This window comes from Notolabrus celidotus, chromosome 21 (assembly GCF_009762535.1).
Source record: "Notolabrus celidotus isolate fNotCel1 chromosome 21, fNotCel1.pri, whole genome shotgun sequence".
In the NCBI taxonomy this organism is placed as follows: Eukaryota; Metazoa; Chordata; class Actinopteri; order Labriformes; family Labridae; genus Notolabrus; species Notolabrus celidotus.
In genome coordinates this window covers 25,435,826-25,447,505 of record NC_048292.1, presented here as the reverse complement: position 1 = coordinate 25,447,505, position 11,680 = coordinate 25,435,826, and the positions used below count along the sequence as shown (strand labels likewise).

The following is an 11,680-nucleotide window of genomic DNA, read 5'->3' as shown; positions in this document are numbered from 1 at the left end:
TGCTCTTTGCCCCAGTCAGACCCTCTATAAGCATATGACCGTGTTTCCTGGGATCACTCCTGGGTACAGGCTGATAGGACAATGTCTCGGGCTGCGGACAGACTCAGACTGCTGATCAGTCATCTAGATGGATCTCCAGATGGACTTGTATCCTTTCTTTTGTATCTTTCTTTATTCTCGGGGCTCCACATAGCGGCTCAACATAGCGGCTCTGGCTGATCCTCTAGCCGACTGCTGCTCACTGCACGGCGGGCTGCTGTCGTGGGCCAGGCCGGGGTTCCCGTTAGATAGCAGGCCGGAGAGACATGTTATCGAAATGTGTTCATAAGTTACTGCTTGGTATTATTCTGTATAGTGTCTGTATAAGACTAATAACTGTCTTAAACTAACATGTGTAACAGTGTAGCCGTTCTTCTGTATGTTGCTACCTGTTTGTGCTATGACGTCTCTGCTCTGCATGTTAACGTTACATTCACATACTGTATAAATAAGGTTACATTATTTAACCCAGCTAATTTAAAGTGTTACAGAAACCTACAAACTAGCACATATTTTATAGTAGACGGCAACAGTATCATAGATTATAACAGAAGGTCGACCTTGTGTAGTTTAGATCAGATGAAAGTATACCAGGCTTCTTATGTAACCTCCTATCAGTTAATATAATTCAATTCAAAACCTTTATTTATTTTAGAAATGTGCTTTACAAGAGGGTGACCGACTGATAGTAGACAGAATAACAAGTAAACAAGGCACGAATAGGCCTACGAATGTGGCAGGGCGAGCTAATAGATAAAGTTCAAATGGCTTTGGTAACCTGCAACGCCACCTGGGGACCTGCATCCCAGGAACTATAGAGAAGTACTTGATTATAATTAAATCAGGTCACACTGGTAAGAACTGATGAAGGCAGAGACGGGATGTCAAAAGAAGTTCAAATGTTTATTAATCAAAGGAAAGAAAGGCAAAACTTAGAAAGGGATCAAATGAAACAACTAAACAACAAACAAATAATGAGGGTTGAAGAGTATTTTATTTTTACAGTATTTAAAATAGGTCTTGTACAAAAGTTAATAAAATTGTTGTTAAAAAACTACAATGAACCCCCAACATAAACTCACTAACCAAATTAAACTAAACATGAAATCAAAATAAACAAGATCAACTAAATGTAAGCTGAGGCCACCAGACGGGAGGCAGACTAAACAAAGGAAAGTGCAGGTGGTGCTACCACATACTCACCTTGGTGAAGCACAGCACACACGCACCACAATCCTCACAATAATTCGGTGCAGCCTATTGTGACCCAGTGTCAAACTTGCATGCAACAGGTGGAGGGCCCTCACCCTGCGTGCCTAGCCTCCCAAACTAATAGACTCAACTTCTGTAAGAAAGAAAAAGAATTAAGTAACAAAAGAAAACAAAAAGCAAACCCAGTTGGTAAACAAACTAAATCGATAATTGAAGAGAAGAAGGAAACTAAGGAAACTAGTTAAACAATCTAATGTAAAGAAACTACTTACAAAATAAATTATATCAAACTAGGAAACTAACTAGAGACAAAATGCAAAACACCTTGGAGTTGGCGCTAAGTGCAGGATTATTGAGGGGATCTTGACAGGGCAGAGCTTCACACAGGCAGCAGCAAGAGGCCTACAGATACAGTTTGAGACACAGTGGTCTGAGATCAAAGTCTAAAACTCTGCAAAAGAGGGAGTGATATCAACTTTAAAGTCTGCTGGAGGGTATTCAATGATTTGGGGGCATCAATGTAAATGCTGATCTATCTAATTCAGTGTAAACTCAAAGGGCTTTTAGTACGAGCCAATCCGTAGAACGAGTCATGTAGGATCCATAAGTCCACTCCAACAAGTCTGCAAGGTAGATGGGAAGCTTTCCAGCAACTAGGGCTTTAAAGATATAAGAAAAAACTGTTTTTGTTTCGCCCCTGCTCAAGAGAGTGCCAACCAACCCTCTCATAAAGAACACAGTGATGGGTGTCGTATCTGTCCCCAGTTATGAATCTGAGAGCATATGGAATAGACTGCCTTTTTTTTGCTTTCCATTTAAAATCATGAATACGCTATGAGTCGTTATTGCTGCCTTGACTGTTTTTCTTCAGAAAGCTGTTCAAACTTCTGCTCAAACTGTCACATACAGTCACCCACAGAGGCTGAGGTAAGGACGCACCTTTACCTTTCAGTGACTGTTTATTCAACACAGGATTTGGCAGAGTCAACTGTTGCCCCAGGCTGTAGATTTTATCTATCCACAGTTATACAATACATATTGATCGTTCACCTGTGACACAGATTTACAAGTGCTGCCTTCCCTCACGTCTACAATGACCCACTTATCTGCTTCAGTGCAGCAGCTGATAGTTTAGTTTCGCTGAAGCAGACAAGTCCTGTTTAAAATCTGATGTAGTTGCAAGTCATGACTTGTGTTGGAAAGCAGCTTTTTGCTCTTCTGTTTTAAGAGCAAAGTTACAAGATACTGTTACTCTCACTTGTCATGTTTGCTATCACTACATGGAGGTCATACCTCTGTTTCCCTTAGCAAGTAATTTGGATGTACTATAAACCTAATGCAGCATTCACATGTACAGTGTCTATGAATAGCTTCCTGTCTATCCATTGCAGATGAATATTTAAGTATGTATCATTTGATTTTGTGGTGTTTTATTTCTTTTCATAGGTACAGTGTTGATACCTCTGACCTGCTGACCCCAGAACAGAGATACTCATACGAGGAAAATGGCTTCATCCTCATCAAGAATCTGGTGTCCGAATACGACATCGACAGGTTCAAGTGAGTATTAGGAACTCTGACCACTGCAAAGAGAGAAAAAGTGGAGTCTCAGTGTATAATCGTAAAAACATCAGTTAGTTAAAGCAGTAACAAAAACTTTAAAATTCCAGAATACAATTTAAAATGATTAAAATACTGTTGAGATCCAGAAACCAGCACAACACATGACTTTTTATGGTATATCGTTATCCTGTATGTTTGCAAAGCATTAGATAGACTTTTCTTGAATCTGCAGTTCTACTCTGTGATCTTGAATGACTGGTCTTTGGTGTTTCTGGTCCACAGGAGTGAGTTTGAAAGGATCTCCCGACAGGACGTGAGGGTTCCAGGTCTGGTGGTGATGAAGGACGTCGCAATTGTGAAATCAGAATATGTTCCAGATCAGAGAGCAATCTCCAAGCTCCAGGACTTTCAGGAAGATCCTGAACTGTTTCGGTACTGCACCCTGCCAGAGGTATGTAACACACAAACAACCAGTTGGCTTAAAATGTTGCTTGAAAGTTATTTTGAATAACAACTGATGATGTAATGTACCAGTTTAAACATCCAGGTATGACTGTCAAGTGATTTGGTGTTTGAAAAACATCTGTGAAAAGCCCCGTCCCTCTGACTTTGGCGCCCTTTAGTGGAAGTATCAAAAACAACAGTTTGAAATCAGAGACACTTCAACTGAACATTGAACCAATTACAGGAACAAAACACGCAAACAAAATGAAACGCTTCCATTAAGACAAATCAATACATTCAGTGTTAAACTACATGAACCTGAAAGCTGATCAACTAACACATGTGCTTCTCTGTGACAGATTCTGAAGTATGTGGAGTGTTTTACTGGTCCCAACATCATGGCCATGCACACAATGCTGATCAATAAGCCTCCAGATGCAGGTATGGTGCAATTCAAGTGTTACAATAAGTTTGTAATTTCATCACCAAAGAGTCACTTGTATTGGAAACTTCCTAATTAAAGGGTCTATTTCTCTCCCTACTTCATACACAGTTTCATGCATTTCAGCCAAACTACAGATGGCAGGCAAAGCTCAAACAAACATAGTAACAAAGACAGTGAAGGAGAACATTGTGTATGCAAATCTGGGTGTAAACAATCCAAGATGTAAAAGGCTTCTAACAATCTGCTTTCAAATGATTTATGACAAAGGAAATGCAATCAAGACACTTCACTCTTGAGACCTCTACAGGTCCTGAGGATAAACAATGCATGTTGTTGCTCTGAAAGAAAACATCACTTTGTGTACAAGTAAACTATATGATACCTTTTAGCAGAATTTTAAGAAAGTTATAGGGAGGAATATCTTAATATCAAACACCTTGTCTTATCATGGTACATGAATCATGACATAAAGGTACAAAAGGTATTGATACAATGTCTCACATCTTCCGGTGTCTCAGGTAAAAAGACTTCTCGCCACCCGATGCATCAGGACCTGCATTACTTCCCCTTCCGCCCAGCCGACAAGATCGTCTGCTCTTGGACGGCGATGGAGAAGGTGGACAGGAAGAACGGTTGCCTGGTTGTCCTGCCGGGAACACACACTGGTACGCTGCAGGAGCATGACTACCCTGAGTGGGAGGTATGAACACAATTCTACAGGAAAGGTTTCCACCTGCTGACACGTGCACACGTAGTAAATCAACTTTCTCATGTACCCTCAGGGTGGTGTAAACAAGATGTACCATGGAGTGCGTGGCTACGACCCACAGCACCCAAGGATACACCTGGAGATGGAGAAGGGAGACACCGTCTTCTTCCATCCGCTGCTGATCCACGGCTCTGGCATGAACCAGACACAGGGCTTCCGCAAGGTACTACACTACCCACAATACACCTGGTGACTCCAGTTACACAAACCAGCTTCATGCTTCACCGTTTTACATAACTGTATCGTTTTATTGAAGTTTAAAAAAGAAATCTTAACAACAGATGGTGGAAAAAAAGTAATACAGTATATTCATTTGAAAATATTCAACACATTTGTGTGTGTGTTTCCAGGCCATCTCCTGCCACTATGCCAGTGCTGACTGCTATTACATTGATGTGAAGGGAACAACGCAGGAAAACATTGAGAAAGAGGTGAAGGAGATCGCAGCCAGGAAGTATGATATCGGTGAAATTTCCTTCGAGGTATGACATTTACACACCATGTGTTCTTCTTTAAAAATCTTACAAAATATTAAACAATATACAAAATACTGACACAGTTTGATTATCTCTGGGTTTTAGATTTTATAAACTTTTTAACTTTCAATCCTACATGATACATTGTTTTATTTGTAAAAATCTTGATCATAAATATATGAGAATGAAAGGTAGCACAAAAAACAGTGAAATGTACCTTTAACCCAATGAGAGCCCATTGATGATCAATACATTTTAACCTGTAGAAAACAGATTGTGGGCTTACCTCAGGTCCAGATTGTTTGAACAGCTACGTTATGCATAAAGAAGGGCATGCAGTTTTTTGTGACAGGATACACAATCATTAAAAAAAGAGAAGAAGCAGGTGCAAGCAAGGTCTTAAAAAAGCCTTCACTAACTTTAAAATCTTCTCTACGCCACATACATATTGCATGAAAATCAATGCCAGTCTAACCTTTGATCCTGTCAACCGCCTGGAAGTTCACTCTCTAAATCTTTAAGCAGTGAGAGAGCAGCGATGAGAACTCAGCCTTTAAAGGATCGGAGACAAAGCCAGACACGAGCTGTGGATTATGTGGTAGCAGGTGACTCGTGTGTCCTTCACAGAGTCAGTGTGGCCAATTGTTTTGTTATTATTGTGTAGTACACTGAGCTAATAACAGCATCATAAAGTGCAAACAATAACAGCAGCAGTAAAGAGCACTTGTTGGATGGATTTCTTTAAATAGACTGCTAAGTACAACTTTTATACACAAACATCTCAGCAGTGTTAGGATCACTCTTTGCAGAACAGCTATTTATACAATACTTAAATTACAGCTGCAAGTTAAGTCTCTAATCAGAAGCAATAACATCCAACAAATTGATGCCTCGTTATTGTTTACAAGCTGTGAGGAGAGCAATCAAATCCCTCATATTTGTCTTCATGATGAGCTACAGTCAGTCTGCGGTCTCCTCTGCAAAGTGCACTGAGAGCTTGGAGACAATCATAGCACTGAGATAGTATGATGTTGTCATTATCATGCATATCACTGAAACTGAGTTCACCATGCATGTCATAGTGATGCATATTTAGAATTCATTAAATGTTATTTGGCTTCCAGAAAATGAAAACAGTATAAGAAGGTGGAGAAGGTGATGCTCGGCAATGTTAGCCAACACTGCAAACAAAAATACCCACTCAGAGGTTAGGAGCTTGAAATGAGCAGGAAAGAAAGGAACATATTTGGTTTTCTAGGTCTGGGGTTCCCAAAGTGTGGGTTGGGACCCCCTGGAGGGTCGAGATGATGTCTTCTAGAATGTTTTTTCGTTTTTTAAGTTATTTAAAATGGCATATTTTACACATTATTGTAAAAATATTAAAAGTAGTTAAATTTGTCTTGCAAATAGAAATGTTTCATTAGTTTTCTGTCTTTCTTTGTCACCAGATGACTCCTGAAGTTAGGGTTAGGGTTAGTTAACAGTTGATTTACAAGCAGCAGCAGCAGCAGCAGGATAATTCAGAACGACACAGTCACATATGTGTGTCAACATTTAATCACTTCTAGAGACAGTGGGGGGTCGCTACGAGTCTTTGTTACCTATATTTTCGGGGTGGTGGGCTGAAAAGTTTTGGAGCCCCTTTTTAAGGTTCTCAATGCATTGGATCATGGTTCAAATTTACCATACATTTTTAAACTGACAAAGTTAGATAATGTTTTTGAAACGGCCTGCTACATACTACCTACGAATGTAGTTTGAATTTAGTATGTAGTATGACTGTTCTGTTGGATCTGTTCTGCAGTATGCTGGGTCAGGCGTCACTGGTCCGATGCATACTGTGAAATTTTACCGGATCAGTACGACATCCGGGTAGTTTTGTCATACTTCAGATTTTGCTCTTTTTCCCATACTACTTACTGAATTTTGCCCAAATCAGTACGTACTGCTAGTATAGTAGGCGGTTTCAAAAACAGCCATCAAGTTGGAATACTTTGTCTATATGATTGTCTTTGTATCACTGACCTTTGAATTCTGTTTCTCCTGCAGGATACCTGGGCTTTCAGAGGCCGCCTGGTGCAAGGAGAGAGGACTTCACTTTGAAGACACTTCAGGTTGACTCCAAAAACCTGGTGCACCGTGACAGGATGACCCACCACTGAGCTAACATGAGAGTAAATCGATGAGAAGTATTACCACATGTTAACCTGAGACACAAAGGGTTTAAAGCTCCTCTTGAGTAAAATGGAAATCATTTATTTTCATATATTTTCTTATTAATTTCTGTAGATTAACAAAACTTCAGAGTTTGTGCTCACTGTAATATGTGGAGATGTAATTTGAGCATGTTGTTCTCTTTAACATGAAATAATGTTTAATATAAAAATGTATTTTACCTTATACAGAAGTGGGTACACAGTCCTCTGGAGAATCACACCTGACATTCAGGACTACTCCAGTGAATCACTTTACTGCACACAAAGCAGTTTTAGCAGCACTTAATGGAAAGAAAGGAATGTTAAATTCAAAGATAAAGAAGCTTACAGGACATGAAATGTTGATGAAGAAATGTAAGAATTGTTGAGTGTGTGAGAGAGACAGCAAGTGAGAGAGAAGATGCAAAGCAATGTGTGAATGAAGATGTAAACAATCAGAGATATCTGTAGCCTTTGCTGATTAAAGCTCTCAGAGGCCTTTACCTGATCCTGCCTTCTAAACCTATCTTAGTGTTAACTCTGTTGATGTGTTGATGATGAGTGAGTGGATGTTTCTTTATATTCTTTTAAATCCAGCTGGGATGAATGCAATGTCTAACAAATTTTTATAATAAAGACAAATACATATAATTCTACAATGAGACTGGATTGGGATTTTTATGGAAACTACCACACACAAAAACACAATATGTTTCTGTCCATGAATTCAGCCTTAAAGAGAGACTTACTTATCCATCTATTCTTTTTAAACCTCATTCATATATCACCTTTAAAAGCAAGTGTGTACAGAGCGCTCTGACGGACAAAGCATGGCAGAAACTCAGGAGGATGACAAACTATTGACAAAAAGAAGTGTAGAAAATTATAACAATTCAAAAACAAAATACAATGCAAAAGGTTAACACATAAATGTAAATGAAACAGAATACAGTTGTAAAACAGTAGACAGTAAATACATTATAAGTATAGAGTTTTTTAAAAAAGCATGAAAGGACATTTATTAATTGTAAGTAATCTCAGCGTAGCCTGAAAACAGTCTTTCATGGTTCATGTCTTAAAGACTTGTTAGTGTTAGGAGGATAATCAAAAATACTTTTATTTGTAAAATCATTTTTAATGTATTCTTGATATGTGCTGTGTACAGAGCCTCAAAAAGGACATGGAGGGGAAATTACGGTTATTTTCCTTCCATGTCTGCTCTGGGATACGGTGGGATTGTGTTTTTAAAAAACTGTCATAAAGTTACAAAATATTTTTGTGGTTCAAAATGAACTTGTGTATGGAGTAGGTAGATATATTTAAACACAGATTGTTGATGTAGTCAGAATTAGTTAACCCAGGCATCTATTTTCATTATGATGTAACACAGTTAGCACTAACTTGTCTAATGCTAGCTAAGAGACTGTTAAATATGTTGTTTCATCCTGACATATGGTGATGTCACTCTAGATTATAATATTAATGATATCAGGATACAGCAATTCTTTGATAACTGATAAATTGCAAGACAGTCATATAATGATAAGTCTTAATATCAGACTAACTGAAGAAAACAAAAATCTTATAAAGGGTAAAATGCAGGATTCAGCTGTATTTTTATTTAATTTTAATGTTTTTTTTCATCCAAAAATCTATATTCAGGGTACCATAACTGTCTCACATTATTCAGTGAGGTGACATATTGTGATATCATTTTTTTCTCGCCCCAGTTTCTTTGATAACTTGAGTTAACCTGTCTGACGTCAGAGGAAAACAGCCTCCATGTCTCTATGGGGAATTATGTAACTCAAGAGAGTGAGCTGTGAATATAAGGGATTATGGGAGAGAGATTCATTCTGCTGGAGCTGGGCGAACAAAACAAAGTCTCATCTGATAACACTGTGCTTACCAGCACTCTCACTCTCTTATCTGCATGACTCAGATACCGTATATCTTCAACCTCTCAACTGAGAATCACAACAGGTTATAGTCGAGTAAACAAAATGTTTGAAAGCCAAGCACAACATGTTGATGTCCAAGTTGGTCTGTAAGTGGACGGCATTATCCTTGGCAAATCTGATTCAAAGACACAATAACAAAGTTCTGGATTCTTCTGGACTTCCTCAAAACGAATCCACTGCACAGGAGCATCAGAGGAAGTTACTCAACACTGACTGACATTTGAACAGTCACATGTTGGTCTCAGAGGGTTTGGAGGTTTTCAGACGGGGGCCTGGTTATTTCCTGGTTCCCCCCAAAAACACCTGATACACCACACTAAAGCCAGTGTGTGGGTCTGTGTGTGTGTGGGGGGGTGTTTGAACAGTGTCTTTGTTCAAACCCAGAGGGAAGCTCCCGGCTTACAGTTTCATTCAGAAATGCAGGAAATCCATTCACATGCAGGGGGACTAAAACAATGACACAAAAACACACACACGGAAAGGGACACAAACATGAAATAAGCTTTTGGAGAAAACAACAGAAAACAACTCAGGCGCATTAATACACTTATAAAAATGCACCAAACTAAAACACAGACAAAAATACAAGCACACCTTTGTTCATGCACCCACATGTGTCTTTGCATAAACCTACAAACTCACACATATCAAATGATTCCTCACACTGAGATCTAACTGGAGGATCATTTGCAGCCAAATGTTTCCCAGACTCCAGATCTGTTGTCCATTTACTGAGCAGAGTGACGGTCGACTCTGCCCAGTTTCCTACTGAGGAAACTAAAACACATTTCAGATTTCACTGCATTAGACGTTGTAAAGGGAAAAAATTCATAGCAACTCGTGCAGCACATGTTAGTGCAGTCAGGTTTGTGTACTAAATAGTGTGAGCATTCATACCTGGAATGATAATGAAAGGGTCCACAGCAGAGCAGCATCAAGATGTTAACACCTGCACGTCCCCTGCCTGCAAAGGGAATTACACTGTACATTTAGGAAGCGAACAATGCATAAAGGAGTGTGTCATAAAAGGTAACACAAGATATCATTTTTGAGCACAGCATGTCTGTTAAATTATGGTATTAATGGGGCTTCAATAATTCTACAAGTAGAGATGTGTTGTATCTTGTTTGGGCACTTAAGGTTGATTTCACCTTCAAACTTTACAGAGCAATCTTTGAAGAGCACACTGGCCCATATTCCTCATTTAAAAGGTGAGGGTTAGTGGACTCTGACCAGCAAACTTGAGTTTAAATAAATCCCTTCGAACAGTCTGTATGAACTTAATCTATTTACACAAACAGAAGGGTCATCGACCTCCAGGGTGAATCCCTGATGACTGATTGGCTGGTTGTGACTGGTATTTAGAAGCCCAGGAGATCCATTTAAAAAAAGGTCTCATATATACTAATTGACATTTGGGATGTCCATGTGTTCTCTCTTTAAAAAATACTTTATTAGGGACTCTGGTTTGGCTTAGCTGCCAGGGTTTGTCTCCAACCTGAAACCCTTTGCTGCCTGCTTTTCTGCTAAATCCACTGTCCTGCCCTCAATAAAGACATAAAGCCCCCAAATAAAACCTTAGAAAATTAAAAAAAAATACTCAGTGCAGTAATATCTGTCTTGCAGTGATGACCAAAGCAGCAGACCTGTCTCATTTTTAATGGGCTTGATTTAATCTTCATGCCTTTTCTGATTTCTGTCTTGCCTGGATTTCTTACAATAACTTTGTTCCCAAATGCTGCTTTTTTATTTATAGAATATTTTTGATTTATAAATTAGAGTATCCTCAAATGCTTTATGTCTAAAACATCTATAAAAGTTAAATGTAATGTGAAGTGTGAAGTCTGTAGGTTATGCCCTGGTTGTTACTTAATTTTGACATGAAACGTTGAAAAACAAACATCTCCAGTTTGTCAGCTGCCACACACACACACACACACACACACACACACACACACACACACACACACACACACACACACACACACACACACACACACACACATACACACTGCCACAAACACACACACACACACACACACACACACACACACACGAACACGCACATGCACACACACACATGCACACATGCACACACACACATGTACACACACAATTTAAGAAAATCAACGATGAACATTAAATCTGATTTCATGGAGGACGGAGGTTATGTTTATGTTTAACAACTCCTAGTGCTGCCCAAAAGTGGTGCAAATAATCAATTTGATAATTAATCATTAAAACATGAACCCTGTATACAAACAGTCATAATCATCAAAATACAACATGATGGCAATAATGTATAATTAAAAAAAAAAATCCAATATTTAGATCAAGCCTCACATTGTCTGAGGTCCCTAGTCTCCTTCCTTCCCTTTTCTTCTGCTTCCCTTTCCCTGAGTGTTTTGTCTTGTGTTCCTGCTCACCTGGAGATGGGGGTTGACTCAAACCGGCTTGCTGCAATCAAGTCTGCTCACCCGCTGCTAATCATCAATCAAGCCACCCACTCTGTCTGCACTACTTAAGCCTGGCTCAGTTCTCCACTCACGCCAGATCGTCCGTTTACCCAGCTTGGT

At 39.2% G+C, this 11,680-nt stretch overlaps 1 protein-coding gene and 2 long non-coding RNA genes across 4 annotated transcripts; 1 reads left to right on the top strand and 2 right to left on the bottom strand.

The window, feature by feature from the left end:
- On the top strand, positions 1 to 7,669 carry phyh (phytanoyl-CoA 2-hydroxylase). The gene is made up of 9 exons (XM_034673998.1): positions 1 to 147; positions 2,123 to 2,178; positions 2,698 to 2,811; positions 3,097 to 3,265; positions 3,618 to 3,699; positions 4,222 to 4,403; positions 4,486 to 4,635; positions 4,823 to 4,954; positions 6,998 to 7,669. Exons 1-9 carry the CDS (start codon positions 82 to 84, stop codon positions 7,049 to 7,051), a joined length of 1,005 nt encoding a protein of 334 aa, XP_034529889.1. The 5' UTR covers positions 1 to 81; the 3' UTR covers positions 7,052 to 7,669.
- Positions 2,977 to 7,467, bottom strand: LOC117805317. Its single transcript, XR_004629401.1, has 4 exons — positions 7,345 to 7,467; positions 6,974 to 7,111; positions 4,205 to 4,392; positions 2,977 to 3,256 (listed from the first exon to the last, which is right to left on the bottom strand). It is a non-coding gene; the product is annotated as an uncharacterized LOC117805317 (long non-coding RNA).
- A 177-nt stretch (positions 7,670 to 7,846) lies between the features above and the next one.
- On the bottom strand, positions 7,847 to 11,524 carry LOC117805241. Of its 2 annotated transcripts, none has more exons than XR_004629384.1 (5): positions 11,448 to 11,524; positions 10,002 to 10,068; positions 9,747 to 9,881; positions 9,053 to 9,551; positions 7,847 to 8,000 (listed from the first exon to the last, which is right to left on the bottom strand). It is a non-coding gene; the product is annotated as an uncharacterized LOC117805241 (long non-coding RNA). The 2 variants fall into 2 exon arrangements; XR_004629385.1 differs by having other exon boundaries at positions 9,768 to 9,881.
- Between the last annotated feature and the right edge of the window lie 156 nt (positions 11,525 to 11,680).